This window comes from Penicillium griseofulvum, assembly GCF_001561935.1.
Source record: "Penicillium griseofulvum strain PG3 chromosome Unknown contig_95, whole genome shotgun sequence".
Taxonomy (NCBI): Eukaryota; Fungi; Ascomycota; class Eurotiomycetes; order Eurotiales; family Aspergillaceae; genus Penicillium; species Penicillium griseofulvum.
Window position 1 is genome coordinate 481,340 of NW_024467454.1, and position 21,840 is coordinate 503,179.

At 48.7% G+C, this 21,840-nt stretch overlaps 8 protein-coding genes across 8 annotated transcripts; 4 read left to right on the forward strand and 4 right to left on the reverse strand.

Annotated features, from left to right (window-relative positions):
• Positions 1-346: 346 nt before the first annotated feature.
• PGRI_056980 (DUF1770 domain-containing protein) lies at positions 347-983 on the reverse strand (the record flags this gene model as incomplete). Its single annotated transcript, XM_040793411.1, has 2 exons — positions 347-580; positions 675-983. 2 exons carry the CDS (start codon positions 981-983, stop codon positions 347-349), a joined length of 543 nt encoding a protein of 180 aa, XP_040648266.1.
• Positions 984-1,172: 189 nt separating this feature from the next.
• PGRI_056990 (adenosine kinase) lies at positions 1,173-2,559 on the forward strand (the record flags this gene model as incomplete). Its single annotated transcript, XM_040793412.1, has 7 exons — positions 1,173-1,224; positions 1,276-1,291; positions 1,347-1,497; positions 1,550-1,891; positions 1,951-2,288; positions 2,349-2,462; positions 2,523-2,559. The coding sequence occupies 7 exons, from the start codon at positions 1,173-1,175 to the stop codon at positions 2,557-2,559; spliced, it is 1,050 nt and encodes a 349-aa protein (XP_040648267.1).
• Positions 2,560-3,523: 964 nt separating this feature from the next.
• PGRI_057000 (uncharacterized protein) lies at positions 3,524-6,572 on the reverse strand (the record flags this gene model as incomplete). The annotated part of the gene is made up of 7 exons (XM_040793413.1): positions 3,524-4,522; positions 4,581-5,134; positions 5,189-5,779; positions 5,841-6,015; positions 6,082-6,208; positions 6,260-6,346; positions 6,403-6,572. The coding sequence occupies 7 exons, from the start codon at positions 6,570-6,572 to the stop codon at positions 3,524-3,526; spliced, it is 2,703 nt and encodes a 900-aa protein (XP_040648268.1).
• A 751-nt stretch (positions 6,573-7,323) lies between these two features.
• PGRI_057010 (Zinc finger, C2H2) lies at positions 7,324-8,142 on the forward strand (the record flags this gene model as incomplete). The annotated part of the gene is made up of 3 exons (XM_040793414.1): positions 7,324-7,668; positions 7,722-7,811; positions 7,864-8,142. The coding sequence occupies 3 exons, from the start codon at positions 7,324-7,326 to the stop codon at positions 8,140-8,142; spliced, it is 714 nt and encodes a 237-aa protein (XP_040648269.1).
• Positions 8,143-8,655: 513 nt separating this feature from the next.
• Positions 8,656-10,962, reverse strand: PGRI_057020 (uncharacterized protein; the record flags this gene model as incomplete). Its single annotated transcript, XM_040793415.1, has 1 exon — positions 8,656-10,962. The coding sequence occupies one exon, from the start codon at positions 10,960-10,962 to the stop codon at positions 8,656-8,658; it is 2,307 nt and encodes a 768-aa protein (XP_040648270.1).
• A 2,448-nt stretch (positions 10,963-13,410) lies between these two features.
• Positions 13,411-16,261, forward strand: PGRI_057030 (STE11 family mitogen-activated protein kinase kinase kinase; the record flags this gene model as incomplete). Its single annotated transcript, XM_040793416.1, has 4 exons — positions 13,411-13,592; positions 13,648-13,721; positions 13,780-13,931; positions 13,991-16,261. 4 exons carry the CDS (start codon positions 13,411-13,413, stop codon positions 16,259-16,261), a joined length of 2,679 nt encoding a protein of 892 aa, XP_040648271.1.
• Positions 16,262-16,590: 329 nt separating this feature from the next.
• Positions 16,591-17,813, reverse strand: PGRI_057040 (mitochondrial 54S ribosomal protein uL5m; the record flags this gene model as incomplete). Its single annotated transcript, XM_040793417.1, has 3 exons — positions 16,591-16,714; positions 16,767-17,462; positions 17,563-17,813. 3 exons carry the CDS (start codon positions 17,811-17,813, stop codon positions 16,591-16,593), a joined length of 1,071 nt encoding a protein of 356 aa, XP_040648272.1.
• A 1,180-nt stretch (positions 17,814-18,993) lies between these two features.
• PGRI_057050 (ubiquitin C-terminal hydrolase family protein) lies at positions 18,994-21,556 on the forward strand (the record flags this gene model as incomplete). Its single annotated transcript, XM_040793418.1, has 5 exons — positions 18,994-19,065; positions 19,136-19,222; positions 19,284-19,652; positions 19,715-20,387; positions 20,451-21,556. The coding sequence occupies 5 exons, from the start codon at positions 18,994-18,996 to the stop codon at positions 21,554-21,556; spliced, it is 2,307 nt and encodes a 768-aa protein (XP_040648273.1).
• Between the last annotated feature and the right edge of the window lie 284 nt (positions 21,557-21,840).

Genomic DNA, 21,840 nt, shown 5'->3' on the forward strand with positions numbered 1-21,840 from the left:
CACTACAAATGTATGCGGATTTGTGCCAACCGAGTTTTATTCTGACGCGGCAGCCTGTGAGGTCTGCCCGATACGCGGGATGTTGGCAAAAATAAGATAGTCTACTACATGGTAGAGCCAAGGTATATAAGAAATGCAAATGGGAATCAACAGCGCAAACGCCAAAAATGCAAGCAATACAGTGTACACAGAAGCCAGCGACTAGACCCCTGGATTAAGATACTAATAGGTCGCATCCAGTGCAGAGATGACCTCAGTCAGAGCCTGCATTGGAGAACTGGGCCGTGTAAAACTGCAAAAACTCCTCGAGCGTCAGCCTCTCCACTTCTGCCACTTCTGGTCGAGATCAGATGGGAAATCGACGATTGGGGAAGTAGGTACTCACATCTTCAACCTGCGACGCCAGCTTAGGGTCCCTGGCTGAGCCAATTTGAGGTAGATGCCAGTTGTTCACTTCATACCACCACCTGCGGATGCGGCTGCCAAGGGTGTGTCCGCTGACGGAGGCATTGCGGTTCCAGAAGCGCCAGCCCGAGAGTGCAAGTGTCCAGACAGTTCCTTGGATTAGAGGGAGAAGTACCTAGAAGCGGAAAGATCGATGTGTTAGCCAGACACTGTCGGGGATTTTATTCTTGACACCCCAAAGGGATCAACTGAATCACGCCAATGCATACCTGATCCCTAGTAGTAATCCACGCCACTCGTCCCCAGGAATCGGCATCCTTAATGCTGGCTAGATAGCTCTGTTCGAAGCGCAGATCCGGAAGAGGAGGGAGATTTTGTCGCCGGTGGACAGGTCGAATTACTCGGCTTGGATGAACAATGTCGGAGGCAATGCTGGCTGTTTCGGAGTCTGGGCCTACCACGACAGGTTGTTTCTCTGAAGCTGCTGTCGCTGGGTTGATGTCATGAACTGGGTCAGGATTTTGATTGATGCTCGCAGATTGGATGATCTGCGGGATATCCATAGCATGGCCGGCCATTTTGGTGGATTATATATATGAAGGTGTAGCAGCGGTGAATTGAAGCTCCCAAGGTCGTTCGGCTGTTACCGGTGGGCCGGGGATGCTCAGTCCGCTCTTTTCTGCCAACCCCTCCATATCCATATCCTCCCACCCTTTCTCCCACCTTTTTACTTCAATTCCATTCCCATTCTTATTTATCATATCACAATGGCTGCTCCTCAAGGTTACCCTCTTTTGTGTCTGGAGAACCCCCTCCTCGGTATGTTAATTATTATTTGCTTATATTTATAAAATGCTAACATTACAATAGACATCCAGGCTCGTGGGTATGGATTAACTTTAAAATGATACCAAGTTCCAAATGCTGATGTTATTCCTTAGCGATGCTGCCCTCCTGGAGAAGTATGGCCTGAAGCCAAATGATGCTATCCTCGCCGAGGACAAGCACATGGGTATCTACGAGGACCTGCTTGCCCGCGACGCTAAATTGATCCCCGGTGGTGCTGCTCAGAACACCGCTCGTGGTGCTCAGGTATGTATTAATATACTCATGATTCCCAAATTGATATTGACAATGTTTCCAGTACCTGCTCCCTGAGCAGTCCGTTGTCTACATCGGCTGTATTGGTAAGGACAAGTTCGGCGACATCCTCAAGAAGACTTGCGAGGAGGCCGGTGTCCACACTGAGTACCGTGTTGATGAGGCCCAGCCTACCGGTAAGTGCGGTGTTGTCATCACTGGCCACGACCGCAGCATGTGCACCCACCTCGCTGCTGCCAATGAATACAAGCTTGAGCACCTCAAGCAGCCCGAGGTTTGGTCCCTGGTCGAGAAGGCCCAGGTCTACTATGTCGGTGGATACCACTTGACTGTCTGCGTGCCCGCCATCATCGCCCTTGGTGAGGAGGCTGCTGCTAAGAACAAGGTATGTCAGCTACATTCTGATGCATTGGACCTCTTTTCTAATCTATTTATTCTCACCAGACCTTCATGCTCTCTATCTCTGCTCCTTTCATTGCCCAGTTCTTCAAGGACCAGCTTGACAGCGTTCTGCCTTACACCGACTACACCTTCTGTAACGAGACTGAGGCTCTTGCCTACGCCGAGGGCCACCAGTGGGGTACCGAGGATATCACTGAGATCGCCAAGAAGCTCGCTCAGCTCCCCAAGAAGAACACCCAGCGTCCCCGTGTTGCCATTGTCACCCAGGGTACCCTCCCCACCATTGTTGCCGTCGGCTCTGCTTCCGGTGAGGTCGAGGTGAAAGAATTCAAGGTCCGCGAGATCTCCAAGGACGCCATCAACGACACCAACGGTGCTGGGTAAGTGATATTGATCCGAACAAACCCACGTAGATTTATACTAACCTCTATCTCATATAGTGATGCCTTCGCCGGTGGTTTCTGTGCTGGTATCGTCTCGGGCAAGTCCCTCGATGACAGCATCGACATGGGTCAGTGGCTCGCCAGCAAGAGCATCCAGGAGCTTGGACCTTCGTGAGTTTTCCCCAAAGCAATGCATCGCAAGAATTCTAGCTAACAACTCTCAACCTACAGCTACCCCTTCCCCAAGCAGACCTACTCTCGCTCCTAAGCGTTCGTAATGTAGGCTACGAAAAAAAGCATAGACTACACCTTCAACACATCTCCCAACCTAATTTTGGAAGATATTGTGCAATCCAGTTCAACAACCGGATGAGCACCACCTGACTTTGGATGATTCAACCCTCTATACCCAATTTTTTCCTTTTCTTAAAACTTGACGACTTCAACGTACTCTCTGGAAACATATACTTTTCGAGGATCTTGTGCTCATTATTTGTGGCTATTATTACCGGCCACTTGGATCAATGAACATATTCGGGCGATTCTTCTATCCACATGAAAGAACACATCTCGTAAACTACTATGAAGAGAAGCACGTAGAACGCAAAATTGAATTTCAACTGCCTACATAACCAGCACGATGGTGTCAAGAGAGTAATGGGCCCCAAGCAATCTGCAACCCATACTCGTTTCAAAGATCACCGGATGTTCGTGCCACATGATTCTTCAACAAAAAGACAATAAGGCTAAGATTGATGGGGATAACGGGGTTCCATGGTGCATGAAAAGAAAAGGCAGAAAACAGAACGAAAACAAGCGTCTTCTCCAATGGCAGATTGCCATTCATATCCTCGTATTGATCATGTCGCATGTTGAACGCACGTATCCGTCCAAATTGCGAGAGCGAGGACCAAAGAAGTTCCTGCATTCTAGAAACAACAGTGTCCTCGCCACCAGAGGACTAGTGCGGGATCTGCCACTTGTAAATGGGCCAGCAGTACAATCTCGTCTGGTCGTTGTGAAGGTGCACACTGTGAGTAGGCCTGAATGTGTAGACACGCAAGCAAAGGCGCATCGCAGTACACAGGCGGCCACGCTCACAGACAAACACAGTACACGCCAGGATATTTGGAGGTCGAGCTGCACTGTTAATTCCGACAGCTTGCCTGGCTGGTAGTGTAATATGCATATGCACATAGAAGAACTAAAAAATGAGAACTTGGATATTCGAATCAGCCGCCTTGGCCACAGGGTGGGGTTTGTCCGATTGCTCCAAGCTGTGTTCCAGGCTTACGTCCTCCAATCCCGGAGTTGTAGGGAGTTGCTCCAGCGAGGCTGCTGGCAATGAAGGCGTCATTGGCCCATGAAGGATGTCCTAGGCTGCTGGGCGTCGCCTGTGTAGGGAGTTCGAATGCACCGAAGGTCGCTCGGCCGTGCTCCCAACCGCTGCCAGTGGGACGAGCATGAGACATGGTGGATGACGCCCACGGTGTTGGCATCGATCCTACATCCAGCGAGTTTGAAAACTGCGTCTGGGCCATCAGGTGCTGTCGGAGCATGAGTTCATTTGCTAGCTGATCTTGCGACGGTGAGCGCTCAGAGGTCATGACGTTTCCAGAAGGCAGGTGGTGCAGTGGAGTTTGCTGGCCAGGCTGTGGACCAAGACCAGGAGGCGTTCGTGGAGGGGCGGTGTCTCTCAGCGGCGTCCAAATGCTGGGGAGGCTGGGTATGGCGGGCCGTGAGGTATATGACTGAGCCGATGGCGCTCTGAGAGAATCGGCTGCATTCATAACTGGTGGGCCAAGCCCAGGTGGAGGGGCGATTGGGGTGGTAAGTGGTGGAGAGTTTTCATCGCAGAACGGATAAGCATTGACATTAGGTGAGACATGCGTAGGTGTCGATATCTCCCCGGTGTTCATGAAAGCAAATTGGTCATTGGGTGGGGTTTCATATGTGTCCGAGTCAACAAGTCGCTCAACACCCTCAACGATCTGGTGCATATTGGCGGACATAGATGCCGATGCAGACTGAGAACCGCCGAACAGACTCTGAGCTTCTGCAGCAGAGTATGGATTCTGAACGGCCTGTGGGATATCCTCACGCTCAATGCTCGCAGCCGAAAGTTCATGCTGGCGGCCATGGGGGCTGGAATAGAATTGCGAAGGCAGATCTTCTTCCTGATAGATAAATGTCTTCTTATCTTCACTATCCACAAGAGCAACCGGAATTTTCTAAACGAGATTAGCAATCTGCTTGTTTGTTCATGATATGTTAGGGGCTTCCACGTACTCCTCTCACAACCAAGTCGAGTCCATCAATCACGAATTCACGAATCCGATAGAGCATTTCCATGTTTGGATGACTTCTTTCAATCCCAATATCGTGCATTCGGGGCTTTGACTGATCACCACCTCGACCGTATCGGCGAGAAGTGGCATCCTGATCCAGAGGCGCAAAACCAAGACTTTCTTCGTCTTCTTCCAATAGATAATCAACCTCGGGAAGGCTGACCACATCGAAAGAGGATGCAAGCAGGCTGAGTGTACCGGCATAGATTTTCCAGAACTCTTTGATTTGGATCGACAGCGCTGAATCCTTTTCCTCTTTCTGTTCAACGAGAGACTGGCTATTTGTAAGTAGCCATGAGCTGTAATGGCGAAGCGCGGGTAGGATACGGCGAGCAACCACAGACACTTTGTCTGGGATAGGCAGTGCGTCTTTGCTGTTTGGATCTTCAAAAGAAGCAGTCCGTTCTAATTCGACCAAAAGTATTTGCAATAAGGTGAAAAAGGTCTTCACATTGATACGCTGGAAAAAGACGCGTGCATCCACAACGGACTCATCTGAGGAATAAGTAAGCATATGCATTCCGCAATGATAATGTTTCGAACTCTTACCAACAGACCGAACCTTGGCAAAATCCTCGGCCGCAATATTGATGAGACAGAACTTTTGAAGTGTCCCTTCCAGTGATCGTTCTCTGATTTCGACTGCTAGTTGGCTTAGAACTTCACTCTCTAACTCATCATGCTCCGGGAAGTCGGTTCCCTTGTAACATTTGGCGTGGAGATAGAGAAACCACGGAGTCAGAGCCCTTCCAGGGATACCGGCATCTTCGGGGCGAATCAGCTCTCGTTTAGCCCAAGCGCTCATGATTTTTCGGAGTTCAATCTCTAGATTGCCCTTCGCTGTAGGATGAGGTTCTTGAGCTGAAAGGGCTCTGTAGAGATGGTAGGTAGCACGGAGATGGTTTCCATCCGCGAGAGCGATAATTGCCAATTGGTTCTGAGATGCACCTGATGCAGGGTTGATCACCGACGCCAAATCATAATAACCAATGGCAGGGCCCCAGTTGCGATCTTTGCTGACGAGTTCCGATTCACGATAACGGGAAAGGTCTCCTAGACGAATAAGGGTTGCGTGGCATGACTGGAGAATGAGCCTGCGCAGATTATTGGAGGGCTTGGCGGGAGGTTGGCCGGACAGAACTAGAAACAACCGCGGGTCAGCATATAGAAACGCGGCGCGCAGCTTGGGTGCCTGCCTTACTTTCAAAATTGAACTTGCGCGCAACTCTCTCCAACTCAACAATCCCCCCAAAGCGCGACGACAAATGCTGAATGTATCCTCGGTAAAACCGCTGGCTTGACTTTATGAAATCGAGATAATGGCGTTCGAGTTTGCGCCTCTCGACTGGCTTTTTCTTGCCGTGTTCTTCGCGAAACTAATTGACATGCAGATACAGTCAGTAAATCCACCCTTGCAAAAAGGTCCGGTGGGGGTTACTCACACGAAGCAACTGCTTGCGAAACCGATTGTTCACTTTCAAGTGCGCATCCCAAAGACGACTCTCCACGTCGACCTCGCGGGAAGCACTGAAGTCGAGAAGGATTGCATTTTGAGAAGAGATTCGGAATCTAAAAAGATGTCAGCCTTGGAACGCCGTGTGCGCGGGGCTTGTCACTGACTCGGAGAGGAAATGTTCGAATTCATCGAATGTGCGCCGTTCTTGCGAGAAACATTGCAGAAGCTCCTTCTCAGCTTCTATCGCAGTCCTGTGTCGTATAACTGGTCAGCGTCCACAATCACAAAAAATCGAGGGGAAACTGACTTCCAGGCATCCGGGAACGAGGGCGCCATCAGGGAGTTAGCCCGGGGATCCCGAGCGTCAACCTCGCCGGTCAGATGGCTATGGCTTGGAAAGTGAGCGGCGGAGGAGCCATCAGTATGTGAGAGACATGAAAGCGCAAGCTGATGAGAGTCGAGAGTATGAAAATGCATAAATGCGGTCCCAGCGTACTATCGATGATTGGTGTTGCCAAGGCGGGAGGTATCGTGTCCCGTATGACAATTACACGTTTTATTTCGTCTCAAAATGTGAACTTCGGGGCTGTGAAGGAAGACAAATGCGCCGTCGAATGACCCGAAAGAAGTTATAGACCATCACATTGTCGGAGGGTTATAACATCCATGGAAGACATCCGTGGAATCAACCGGATACTCATCAGCCGCCTCACCAGCCGCCGATGTTTTCAGACTACTATAAATTCTGTGTACGTTCGGATTAATGAACATTTTTCTACCAGATTTTGATATCATAATGCTGCTACACATTGCGTACTTTCTATGAATGTTTGCCCCCTGGCGTAAATGACATTCAAAATGCGTAGTAAGAGACCGGAAGAAGATATCAGAAGAAGTCTGAGTCTATATATAGCTAGCCGCTAACCTAGGAATCTATTGTTCTCAAAAATGTTCCTAAAAAAACAAAATAGTCGGCCGCATAAGCGGCTTTGTGATGTCTTCTCAATGGTCTTCTCAGATATCATTCTATTTCGATGTCTTTTTAGCTTTTATATGTCGACGGCAAAAAAAAAACCCCCCCGGAAAAGGCTTTGATGGACATTTCTACAACCCTTGATTATTCCAGAGAAGGCGGAGAGTGGAACAAATTAAGTCTTGGATGGTCACTGTACTCTTCCGTACCCTCTCCAAGTTGACCTACATATCCATATGCAAGGTGAATTAAACCATGTCGAAACGATCCAGAAGCTCGAGATCTCCATTTCCCGAACTAGATTCAATATCAGTATCCTCGATCACAGTGAATACCACAACTCCCCCTTCTGATCGCAACAAGTTCATCGACAGTGGTACCAACATCCTCCCCGAGGTGATGCATTGCTCCTTACCGCCTCACCGCGAGACACTGCAGTTCACCTCCTACGAGGATTACGAGGTTCATTATCTTCAATGCCATGTCAATCGCTGCTCCGAGTGCAGCAAGAACTTCCCGACTGGTCATTTGCTCAACCTACACATAGAGGAGAACCATGACCCGCTAGCTGCTGCGCGGCGAGCCCGTGGAGACAAGACTGTATGCCCTAGCTTCCTATCAGTTCCTACCCACTTTACTAAATAAAAGAAAAGTTCGGTTGCTTCATCGAGGACTGCGAGCGAAAATGCTCAACCCCACAGAAACGACGACTACATCTTATCGACAAGCACATGTTTCCCCGGGTATGGTTTCCAGATCAGAATAATACCCCTACGTCACTGACACATTCTACAGGATTACAACTTTTACATTGTTAATGATGGCATCGATGCACAGACATCTATGCTGCGACCTATGAATAGTCACAGGCGACGCCTTTCATCATCATCTGCTCTGGAGGGCAGGTTGCGGCGTCGAAGCTCGGCGTCTCAATCGAGCCCACCAACAGCACCAATCCCCGAAAAGAAGTCGCCAAATGAAATGGACATTGATGAGCTGGAAAAATCGATGTCTGCTCTGAAGTTTGTGCCTACAAGCGTCACTAGAAATCGTAACAAGATGTCTGGCAAATAGTATTGTATGTTGTACTTGTTTTGGATATACGCAATCCAATGTTCCTATGAGAGATGAGATAATGAGCAATGGAAAAGGAGTTACTTTTGAGACCTCACTATATGCAAGTTCTAGGAAAAACAAGATAAGCAGTTGCTATTGTCCACAGCAAACACCGGTAGGGTATAGACAGCACTAAGCAAGTGACGAAGTCATAATACATATAGATTGAACGAACATTGAACCCAAATAACCCTAAGTCCCAGTCCCCGATATACAAAAACTCCCTGACACATCATCCAAAAGACAAAACATAGGATCATTAGTATGGCCATTCCAAAGAGACCATTAATTTTTTTTTTCTTCGCAGAGACGTCGGTTGTGTCTTTGCGCCAAAAATTGAGCGGACCAAGCATAAAGCCTAATCCCGTGCATCATGGTGGGTGGCACACCGACATTCACTGCGCCCGGAGGTTCTCTGCTCAATAGAACAAAGACCTGATCCCGAGTGACAGGTCCCTCCAAACACCCAAATTAGAATTCCAAAAGATCTGCATAGGCATCCAAGCTTGAGCCAACCAAATCAACGATCGCCCAACTAGTATTACCCTTGAAAGTCCGCGCCCAGACACGGACAATCGCAACACTGAGTTGCCGTACTTTGTAAGGATTTGCCATGAACTCCATATCTGGTGCGCCAGGTGGATCAACCGCCATTTCTGTTTCATCCATCATGCTCTTGATCCACAAGAGCAACTTCCGCTCATGCTCCGACAATCTCTGCTCAGACTGTGTTGTAGGAATGGCAAGTAACCAGCGACTAAGAAGGAAAGCGCATTCCAGACTGCAAAGCGAATGCTGAATGCTCCAGAAGAATGAATGTGTCCTGGCCACAAAGTCAATTCCCAGTCGTACTGGGATTGAAAGAGCATGGGCTGAGTGAAGCAGCGCCATAATCAGCCTTGGACTACGTGCGATGGCAGGGGACTCGGTCAAAGCTGCTGCAATTTGGGCTGGATCTTGTGTGATGAGGTGGCGGCAGGGACCCAGGTCAACATGTAAACGGATGTAGGCGAGTCCCAACAGAGCTGTGGAAGTGAATGCAATTGGACCGGCCGGGTTCTGAGGATCGATGCTAGATTCGGGTGTGCGCTTCCAGAGAGCCTTCCACGCGCTCAATGAATTGTCCAGTACATTCAAATCATCATGTCTCAAACTGGTGCCCTGCATTTGAGGCGCGGAAAGACAGAGCTGTCGAGCAAAGAAAATCTGTTGGATGATGGCGTGGATGAGGATATAGTTTCCAAGGGGGGATATGGGTGCCGACGGAATTGACATGGATGATTTCAGGAATAGCCGGGCAAAGGCCTCTTGGAAAGACACATCCGATACTTGCCTGGTGCGATGAACACGGCGCCATTGTGAGGCATTGCTTGCTTTCCAAAGTTCATGAGAACACGGCATGTTTAACTTCAACTCCCCATTCAGAATCAGAGGAGGGATGTTATACATGATTGAGTGGAGGTTGAAGAAACAGTACACAATAAGCTTTGTACGTCTGTTGCCTTCCCTCCGTACCCACTCTTCCCAGCTGATAGGATCTGGCGTGGGAGTTGATTCAGACAAGCCATGTTCACGCACAAGCCTGGCCAAAGTACTCTGGAGCGAGAGAATCTCCCGCAAGAGCTCTGGATGTCGTTCCCAAGACGCGAAGACAGTCAGCAGCAAGAATGTTCGAATCACCTCCATATGAGCATCCGAGTCATCCGGCATGTATATTGATGCATTCAGTGATGAATTTGGCATTTGTTGATGATGCTGGAAAGGGCTGCTTGCCGTATTAGAAATCATCGATGAGCCACGAGAGTTATGAAACCCAGATGGTGGGGATATATAGTTCCATGATGGTTGAGGCACTTGCTTGCTGTCTCGCCGACGGAGTCGCTCCAATAAAATTGCTTTGGCTGCATGGAAAAGGTCGATGCCCCGGCTGTTTTCAAAGCGATAGTGTGAACCAGCAGCTGCCAGCGCTAGCGTAAGTTCAGGGGAAGCTTTAGCAACCGATAGCGTAGGTACATGTACAAACGGAAGATGTTCGTTCAATCCGTTGATATACCCAGCGAAGAACCGAGATAGGGCATGCCGCGATGGCGGAACGAATCCTTTTGGGAGAACGTATGAAAACTCTTCGAGTTTCGAAATGAACGCCTGGCGATCTGAGTTAGAGATGTCCCATGCTGGCCGCGTGCTCTCATCGGCCAGGCCGATACGATCATCCATTTCGTGAGATTCCGGTTGCAGTGATGGCAGCCGGGATCCAAAATTTGAGAACGACGGGTGGTCTTCCGCTGGCCCCCGCGAGTCATTCATAATATCTCCGCCAAGTCGTGGTATCGTCTCACGAGGTGGTTTTGAATCGATGGTCATACCTGGCGGTAGCATGGGCTCCTCGACCGACGAGAACACGCCTGAGTCCCAGTCGGACGACAGACCCACACTTTCCAGGAAAACTGTGAAATCCTGGACAGGGTCCCCAAGATCAGTGAGATCGAGAATCGAAGGCTCTACGCCATAACTATCGGCAATTGCCCTCTCCTGTATGTGAGGAAGTGGTTGTGATGTAGAAGTGACTGTGTGTGGTGGTTTTCTCATAGACTCTAAACTCTCTTGTTGACCTTCCAAAGCGACATGGCTTGCGGCATGAGATAAAAGATTTAAATCATAACCCCAGGAGGGATTAAAGTGAGGTGTGTCTATAATTGATGGCGTTTGAACCTGAACTTCAGGTGGTGGAGGAGGCACTTGGGTGTGGACTGGGATGGCATCTGCAAGTTCTAACATGCGCGACTCATGATGGGCGGGTTGGATGAGGTTGGACTGAATTGGTATTTCGTGGTTGTTTTCGTGACCATTCTGAACTCGATGTTCTCGACTGGCTGCACTTTCAGCAGGGTGCACTAATCGCTCATGTCGCACTAGAAGATCACTGCAAAATTATATTGATAAGCGATTGGGATTTGATTCCAGGAATCGCAATAGGAACCTACCTCCGAGCGAATGATTTAGAGCAAATGTCACATGAAAAGGGTTTCTCCTTTGTATCTGTTGTCCTACATTAGATAAATTCCAAGCCGGAAGCAAGAGGTTACTCAACGGGTGCGGAGATGGCGTTGGAGATGCTCTAAGCGAGCAAAAGATCGACTGCAATATTCACACGATAAGGACTTTCGGTGAGCAGCACCTTTCTTTTTAGATTTGGCTGACTTTTCGTCCTCCATCTTGGGGTTTTGGGGATGGAATGGGGGAGCGCACTAGAGAGGGGAAGAATTTGAGGCCCGCGGGCTGTTTGAGCGGGGAAATTGGACTAAAACCCCCACAGTGAGGGGACGGTCACGTGTTGTATAGATATATGCGATCTACTCCGTCCAAGTATAGCAAATGAACATCTTTTCATTAGAAGATGAGTCTAATCCCTTACTCTATGGCCTGAAACGTGTTGTAGATGAGCCTGCTTGCTGCTGATGCCCAGGCCGGGTATGCATGCGCTCGGGTCTCCACTGGTGCGGAGAGCGTTAGTCGATTGAAAATTGTCCGGTATATATATAGGGTTGTCTGGAAAGCATATGTGAAGCACTGGATGGATATTATGTCCATTCATGGCAGCTTTGCTATTGTAGAGGACTTCAGGTAATGGTTATAGGGCTCCCATCTAAATGCCCTAGTAGTTTATCCGTAGAGGAAAACCACCGATACTCCATTGGCCTTTCATTTCCTTTTCTATAAAGTATGGGGTGGTAGGTAGTTAGATAAAAGATAAAAAGATAAAAAGAAAGGTATAGAGTGATTCACAAGATGGTAGTTCTTAGTATTTTTCAGCTAGTATAAAGTCGATAGTACTCCGTACAAATATATATATACTCCGTGTTCTGTTCTGGTTTCTACTCTACATGGAGTACGGATGAGAGACAACATCACTAATTGTGTTCAATAGAACCAAGTAATTATTTGCATTTGTATCTGAATAATGATCTGTCTAAGACAGTAGCAGTTTCACTCTATATATGAAGCGTAGTGTTTCACTAGTGGGGGCTGGTACCACTTTTCCGTTTTAGTGCTTTTAGTGCCTTAATCGCCACTTTTGGGCTTAGATGCGAGTTGTGGAACTGGTCTAAGAAAATAGCCAATCCGAAGGTCAAGTTGATATCTGAAACATTCTCTAACCCAGGAACCAGAACCGAAAAGGATACCAGCTCCAGATCTTTTATAGTGCTCTTTTATGGTCAGACCAATTTAAGACATGCAAAACTCTAGAAGCGAGCTAGATCACTATATGGTGGATATCGGCAAAATAACCTCTAGACCGTCGATCTATATTGTCCAGCAAGGGGGAGCTACATACAGCTCACAAACCATGGTGTCATCGTATGTTGTATGAACTTTCTTTCCACTTTCAAGAGTGCTAATGTAGAATCATATGGTTAAATGGAGACAAACTAATAAGCAGAACGCCTTATCCAAATTGCTATAGCGTATGAAGTACTACTCCCATACTTGCTTCAAAGTTAATGCAAGTCATAAAAGGAAGCTATTATAGGAAACACCATAACTTACTAGAATTATTAGAACCAAAGTGTATTTTTTTCTCGATGAAACGAGTATGAGACAGCTCAGAGATAGAACGCGTGGAGTGAAATATTAGTCTTTACCCCCCCCCTTGATACGGTGCCCGGACCTCTCCTCTGTATGTACCTTAGTCAGAGAATCCCGATGCCCGGTGTTCCATAGAGGTTTCAGTTTCATATCTCAAATTCCAACTGGAACTTCATCTCTCAGACCTTTGATTCCCAACTTTTGTGTCAATCACCTTTTCTAAGTGGGGAGTGGTCATCTCGATCCCGAAACTAAGTGGCCCGGGTCTCGCCCAAAAAAAAAAGCTCAGACGGAAAGTTGCATTGAGGTCCCTCATTTCGATTTCACCCGCTCTACTGGAATCACCCATTGTTTTACCCTGGTCAGTGTCTTGCAATATTCATTGTGATTGTCTTTTACTGTCTCTCTCTCTACCCCTCACTAACTCCTCTCCCGGGGCCGAGCGAGAACCCACTTGGAACATGTGGCTGACTGAATAGCAGGGAACCGGGACTATGTGTTGATAAACGCCGCATCTTTCTTCGGATCCCTCGTTCAACTCGACGCGACGGACCCCCGAGAGTCTGGAGGAAAGAAAGCTATATCAATCGCAAGCGACCAGCACGTGAACCCGAGTGATTCGCTTGACCTGATTTAGCCATGTTGGCTCCTAAGCAGTACTCTGCACCTACGAATGTATCTACGTCCCAGTCATCGACCGCATATCACACCAATTCTTCCCAAAGACCCGCGACGGCTACAAGGGCGCATGATGGGATGGGGTTTGCCAGCCCAACAAAGTCAGACCTTTCGGAGGGGCATGATGAGCTTGGATCGGTCCGGTAAGGCTACTTGAGAAATAATCTGAGGCTCTATAGCGATTCTGACTATCGATAGGGCTTGGGATGAGAGACGAGTGGTTGCCTGGCTTCACAGCATCAAATGCGGGCAATATGAATCGATCTTTAGAGGTACGAATACGCATGGCCGTTCCGACTTTACACCCAGGATATCCCTAATGATGTACAGCCAACAATTTCAATGGGGACAATTTACTAGAATGCGACCAAAAGATCCTGCAAGAGATGGGCATCAAGAAGGTGGGCGATCGAGTGCGCATCTTCGTCGCTATCAAGCAACTCAGAAACAAATCCGGAGCAACGTCACGACAGAAAAACATGGTGGGTTGTCTAGCATTTTATTGGTTCTCTCATCTACTTTATGCTGATCCTCGATATAGAATACCCTAGCTGCGCTTGAATCCACGGCGCTTTCAAATTCCTCCCGCTATACTCATTCCCGCCTCCCATATCGACGCACATCTCAGCTGGCTGATGATGGTTATCTGAACAACAAATCTCTGTCTCAGCCTGCGTCGCCACCCGCCGGTGACTCCGAGAGGGGTCTATGGCGCAAGGACTACCTTAATCATCCATCCTCAGGTGGCTCAAGTTCTGGCCGAAATCCCGGTACTCCGAACGAAGGTCGACCAAGCTCCCATCCTCGAAATCCTAGCCTTGATGGTCTCACGATGGGCCCTCTACCGACAAACTCTCCTGTCATCCGTGTTATCCACACGGGTGGACAAACTAAGGTCTTGGATATCCGGAACTGCAGAACACCAGATGAAGTTATTTTGTGTGTGTTGAAGAAACTACAGCTTCCTGAACACCAATACAGAAATTATTGTTTCTATGTTTTGGACGGGTTGGATCCAGAACTGTCAAATTGCCGGAAGCTCACCGAATCGGAGCTCATGGAGATTTGCGATGGTTTCAACAAGTCCGAGCGAGGTCGCTTGATTCTACGGAAGATCCATGCTGGGGAGCCCGATGAAGATGAGCTTCGGCGTGCGTCTCAGCTTGCATATGATGAAAGCCAGGCCACCCACCAGCACGCTCTGAACAATTCCAACCAGCGCCAGAAACACAAGATCCAGCAACTTACCGGCGAATCTTGGCATAATATTAAGCAGCCGCTTTCTCCACTGGGTCCTCGACATCGCCCATCTACCTCGAGTGTTGACGAACCGCAAGGACAGAACAATGAACGGAACCCCGTGGCTAAACTCCGCTCGTTCTTCGGACAAAGACCTCCAAGTGAGATGATCATTCACGAACTGCAATCATTCTTCCCTAGTCATGACCGAGAAAACATCGAGAAGACCATGCGCAGATCTCAACGTTTGAGTCGTGCCGCAAGTCGTATGAGTGTCGTGAGTAACTACAGCGTCGCATCGAGTATGAAAGATGCCCCCCCTCTACCGCCATTGCCCCAGTTACCTGCAATCCCCAGTATTGCCGATGCATGGCTCCATGGCCCTGGAATGGCACAGGCAGTACGAGCCCCGCGGCCCATTTCAGTTTCCAAGTTCAACCTACCCCAAGCTTCATACCGGGATTCTATTGCATCCAGTTCCCTTCAGCCACTCCAGGAAGAGTCACCCACTGAGCCTAACCGGAAGTCATATGTCTCCTTTGAGAGTGGCTCCGACGAACCAAATCCATCGCGCCAGTCGCGCCAGAGCTTTGAGAGTCTCAGTGTCGCAGCCACAGATGGCGGTTCCTTTAACGATCGGATGAGCATGATTGTAGCCGAAGATGGCGAAGAAGAGGATGATGTCCTTGTGGACTTCCTGGCTGGAAATAATTTCGCACCAAAGAACTGGATGAAGGGTTCTCTAATCGGCGAGGGTTCTTTCGGAAGCGTCTACCTGGCTCTTCATGCTATTACTGGAGAGCTTATGGCTGTCAAGCAGGTTGAAATCCCATCTGCTACTAAGGGCACAGAGTTTGACCAGCGAAAGAACCTCATGGTCAATGCTCTTAAACACGAGATTGAGCTGCTACAAGGCATGTCTCACCCGAACATTGTGCAATATCTTGGTACCGTCGCCGACGATCAATATCTCAACATTTTCCTGGAGTATGTGCCTGGTGGGTCTATTGCCACCATGCTGAAGCAATACAACACCTTCCAAGAGCCCCTCGTCAAGAACTTTGTTCGACAAATCTTGGCCGGTCTGTCATACCTCCACGGCCGGGATATCATCCACCGTGATATCAAGGGTGCCAACATTCTAGTTGACAACAAGGGCGGTGTTAAGATCTCCGATTTCGGTATCTCCAAGCGTGTCGAAGCATCCCACCTCCTTGGCGCCCGCGCCAGTGGCGGCGCTGGTTCCCATATCCACCGTACATCCCTCCAGGGAAGTGTGTACTGGATGGCACCCGAAGTCGTGCGACAGACCGCACACACCAAGAAAGCCGATATCTGGAGTTTGGGCTGTCTCGTCGTCGAGATGTTTATCGGTGCCCATCCCTTCCCGGACTGCAGTCAGCTGCAAGCCATTTTCGCTATCGGGAGCAACAAGGCCCGCCCCCCTGCTCCAGATCATGTTAGCCAGGAGGCTGTGGATTTCCTCGACATGACTTTCCACCTGGACTACGAGCAGCGGCCTAGTGCTGATGAATTGCTCCAGTGCGAGTTCCTAGCTGCACCTATCGCATAATTAGCGGTAGCTACGGTTTCCTTTCCGTTTTTCTCCCATGTCTCATCGATGCATGTATGTAATATGATTCTACGTATGATGGTGCCTTTCCCGTTTATTGAACGATTATCTGGGTCGCTTCCTTCTCGGTAGGACTTGATGCAACCGACTCCTATTGTAGTGTTGCTCGCTGTAAATGTAGATTGAATTTAAGCCAAAGATAGTACACGATTCCGAATAATCACAACGACCATTATGCAGGTCTTCTCTAAAGTTACATGCTGGATATCACAAGACTATCCAAAAGGAGATATAATAAAAACCAAAAGTAGTCACCAGGTAGAAACGATCTAGTTCACAATCTTGCCGTAAAAAGGAATACCCATGGCACTCAGGAGGAGTCGGGCATCCTTGTCAGTTCTGGCAGTAGTGTGAAGAGTGATGTGGCAACCAGGGATCATCTTGGGGGGATACCTATGAAACAGGGTTAGTCTTGACACGACAATAGAATGTGGAGCACACTTACATATCGTAGTTGACCTCAAGCTCGGGGAACAGAGCAACATTTTCCGGCACCAGACCGAAAGTGATGTTACCACTGCTATCACCACTGGAACCCTTGACACCCTCCCAATCCTTGATACGGGGCAAGACAACATCAACCAGCTTGCCGAGGAAGTGGTACATATTCTCGCCATACAGCTCAGCCTTAACAGCGACAGAGTCACGGTTCGCCGCAATACCCCAAGGAGCAACGTTAGACTTGGACTTGAAAGTCTCAACGCGAACATTAGAGATAGCCTGGACAGCGATACCAGCAACATGCAGCCAAGACGAGTTCCTCTCAGCCGCGGCGTTCTTGACGTAACTGTGGATTGTGATGCGCTCAATTTCGGGAATGTTGTTGAACTTGATCGGCTTGCGGAGCAGACGCAGGACGTCACCGCCACGAGGTCCGCGGAGGACACGGTTCTTGTGGTATGGCGAGCTGTCGTCCCACTCGCGGAGACGGGCCGATTTCGGGGGAGGCTTAAAGCCTGGTGGTGTGTGCACGTAGCACAGGGTCATGATGTCGGCGGCAACTGTTGATTCGAAGGTCTGCTCTGCTCGGGGCGCGGAGAAGGGGCCTGGGACGAACAGCCGGGAGGAGGGGTGGGATGGTGGCGGCGGTTGGTGAGGGTGGAGGGGACCACGGTTGTATTTGGGGGAGCGGAATTGGTATCTGTAATGAAGCGGATTAGGTATTGTTCATTGCATGTGTCCGATGTAGTTTTCATGTTTGCAAATGCGCTTGAGTGGAGATGTAGTTGGAGTGCTCTTACCGGCCTCGGGGAAGCTGGTTCTTGCGAGCGGCTGCTCGTGCAAGCGGGTCGAATGATGCTGCTGCGCTGTTTGGGACAGTCGTTGACAGAGACGAAGCCGATTCCAGCTCGGTCAGGTGGTCCGACAGACGTCTCGCCGGGGCTTCATCGGAGACATTGCGGCGCGATAAAAAGCCTTGAGGGCGAATTGATGGCACCGAGGCACGGGGCAAAGCCCTTGTTAGGTACCTGGATGGCTCTCTGGCAGCCATTCTGTGGAAAATGTGGTGTGATGGTTTGGTGATCATCCCGGACCCTTCCCAAAAATTGTTCGCCAGATAATCCAGTCACGTGAGCATACAGATGCCAGCGCCTTATAAAACAGGCACTATACCCACCAACCTTCATCCATGGAGACCTTGGATAGTTGGTCAATTATTGCTCGGCCCAGATATTTTTTTCTTCATCATTGACATTTTGACTCATTCTATAGTGGTGAAACTGTTCAATGTTTACTGTTAGGACAGATGCTACCTGTATTCGCGACGATTTAACTAAATTTCGACTACCAAGCATGGGGCTGGTTCCCCAGGTCATTTACCACGCTTACGACTGCAAGAAAGGACATTTAGTGGGACATGTTCCTTGAACACATGGAATTAATGGCTCATAAAACTTGATTGATCCTCGGAATTGGTCTTAGGGGTGGTGGATAAGCAATCTTTGGCCACTGGAATGGACCATTTGGAGCTCCCGAGGTCTCTGGAAGGCTACTCGAAGGAGCAGGCGGTGTAATGATAACCCTAACCTTCAAGATAGAAATACTATACTGTCTTCAAGGATATGGAAGCTTTATGCTCTGTTTCAGGAATACACCAAGTTTATACAGACTACCACAGCCTAGTTGTAGTGGTTTGGTACTCAAGAAGAATCAATCTATCTGTATTCAACGTCAACTGAATGGGATTTTTACTAATAAAGTCGATAATACTAAGTTAACTATGGGATGAGGTGATATAAGTTTTCTTGCCATCTTTAATATCATAGTACATAGGTCCATGGATATTCTAAGGTTCTTCTAGAAGTCGATTCTGACCGCCCTGTCGGGCGGTGGCCGAAGATTCGGGTATTAATTATGCCGCCTATGGCAGAAAGGGCCAAGCTACTGCCTTGCCTGTTCCCACTCTGCCCCGCAGATCACCTGGAGGTTCATCGACTTCGAATCATTCTGTCCCAGTCGCGTGCTTCTTTTCGACGCGTGTCCATATCAGAAGAGCTCTGCTTATCATGTATCCTACGTGCACTTCCTACAAATCCTGCAGCCTTGACTAAGCTCGGAGCTAGTTTACAGGTCTACTTAATCACCCCCGCATGTTTCTGATCTTGCAATTTTTCCTTTCAATCTAGAAAGTTTACTCTCGGGAGGCTTGTCGATCTCCTCCAGTCGCAATAATGAGTGGCATCCATCGGTTTCTGACGCGTCGCGACCGACACAGCAAGTTAAACAAGCAGAGCAAAGAGGAGGTATGTCTGCATAGAATGCTGTGATGCTTCAAGATACAAGATCTTGCACTAACTAATTTGTGCTGCTTAGGCATCGCATATCCTTTCGCGTCCTCTATTCCATGGCTTCTTTAAGTCAGAGACAACACTGCAAGAAAATCACGGTCATGAGAACAAAGTATGGCCTAAACGCATTTCAGTCAGCTTACACCTGTCTAATATTCGACTTTCACATATAGGTCAAAGCTCTCGCCCAGCGACTTAAACAACTTGGAATTATCGCGATCGAGGAAGATCATATGATTTATGCTTTACAAACTACGGAAGGTGACATAGAGAAGGCATTCAGCCTGCTGCTTCTGCTAGAAGACTCTATTGAAGGAGTCATCAGAAATTACACACCCAACACGAAGCTCCTAGGTGCAGAGAACCGTCAAGGTGTCACTTGCTATTTGGACGCGTTGTTATTCGCCATGTTTGCCCGTCTCGATTGTTTTGAGGCTATCCTTTACAAATCGTTCAATGATGAGCCTCGTCGGAAGCTTGCAATCCTTCTGAGGCTGTGGGTGAACCTGCTGCGATCAGGCAAGCTCATAAAGACAGATATGGTTAGTTACAACACTTGTGGTTGTCCTCTTCTTTCACATTGGTATTAACTATATGGCCCAAGACCAAATACCTACAGGAAGCCCTAGCAGAATGTGGTTGGGAAGATGCTGCCAAACTTCAGCAACAGGATGCTTCAGAGGCATTCACTTTCATCACCGAAAAATTAGAACTGCCACTTCTGACTTTGAAGATGGACATTTACCATACTGGAAAAGAGGATGAAAGTGATGACCATAAGTTCATCAATGAGAGGCTTCTCGAGGTTGCCATACCTCCTGAACCAACCGATGGACAGTCACTCACTCTAGAAGACTGTCTAGAAGCCTATTTCAACAACATGATTGAGGTCAAACGGCACATGGCACGACGAAACACCACTAGCTCGATTAGATCAATGGATTCACACTCCATATCAAAGGGGTCTACCTCACACGTTGAAACGGTGGAGATTGAGACGACACCTACTATGTCTCCCGCTCAAGCGAATACGCCGCGGGTTGAAAAACCAAACCCCTGGTCATCGTTCAGTGAGTTCACCGAATCTCTCGAGGCGGCTCGGACACCTGGTCGGCGAGGTAGTATCGTTCGTGAGCGGTTCTTTCCAGATACAAGTGACGATACAAACAACGGAGATTCGAAACCGGAGAAAGGTACCAGTGGAGATACCCAGCCGCGAAGGGGTTCATACAAGAAAGAGGTAATGATGCCTGCGTGGCAATTTTTCAGCTTGATACGTATGTGATCTCCTTTCGTTCTGTTTTTGGGGGGTTTGCGCGAACTGACCTGATCTTGCTTAGCATGGTATACCGAAAATACCCCAACTAACGACGCGCAAGTTGCAGCCCACTTTTCTTCAAAACGGCCCATTCTTGGGATGTGTCTGAAACGATATTCCTTTTCGCCAGACGGCAGGGCAGTCAGACTCAATACACACGTTGATATACCAACCGAGATCGGCCTCCCTCATTTCATCCAGGATGATAACTTGGATGCGAATGCCCCTATCTATGGGAGCTTCAAACTCTCTTTGCAGGCTCTGGTCTGCCACAGGGGCAACTCCGTTGACTCGGGACATTATATTTCCATCGTTCGAGGCACTAATTGCCCCAATGGTGGCACTCCTTTCACGACTGACCCGGAAGCCCCGGAGACATCAAAACACTGGATGCGGTTCGATGATCTGGCAGCCGAACGAGTGACACTGGTTGACATTGAGCAAGCATTGAAAACTGAATCTCCATACCTTTTATTCTACCAAATTCTTCCGATCGGCGAAGATCCGTCTGCGCCCAACATTCCGAATGCACCGTCCTCGCGGGCTTCCGACGGCAGCACCATAGCTGACCACGCAGACTTCAGCTTCGAGGACTTTGCCCCTGACCGACCAAGTGTCGAGGTCACGAAGCCATGCGAGACTGATGCGCCAACATTAGCCAGTATTGCAAGGCGATCCAGCATAGCATTCTCAGAAACCAGTAATCCAGCTGGTCTTCAGCCGCGGTCTGTTCCGTCATCATCGCCTAGGCTGGCATCGATGGAAGAAGTGAGTACTAAGGGGGCGTTCTCACGCCGTGGGTCTCGATCGGCCAGGAGTACTCCCGGAAGTCGTGCTGGCAGCCAAACCGGTGAAAACCGCATCAGTGCCACTTTTTCACGCTTTGCTGAACGGCTTAGTCGGGACAGAATTAGCAGTGACGGTTTTGTTGAGGTAAAAGAAGGAGATGCTTTGGAGATTGATGATACTGTTGACGAAATGAAACTTGGGCCAGCTGCCCTCAATGTTGAGAACAAGGAGAAGCGTGGAAGAGGCCAAACGAAGGATCATGAGAGGCACAAAGGGAAGGCAAAGGAGAAATCCAAGGAGAAGGGCAGCAAATTGGATCGGGAATGTATTGTGATGTGAGCCAGGCCGGTGATGCCAGTATTTCCCTTTTTTTCTTTTTGAGATACCCAGCCCAGCTATGGCATGTTTCACAAGTGATGATACCCTGATGCATGAGCGTTTGTAATTTATTTTGAAATTAACAGTTGTCTACAAATATTTGTTTGCTTTTGCTTCTATACATGAATCTAGACATGAGTAAATACATGTAGGTATCTATCCATGGATGGATTAATAGTCCTGATTTGATGATCCAGGTTCTGGCCTCAGGTGTCAAGGCACTAGACCTCCGCATTCCGACCTCA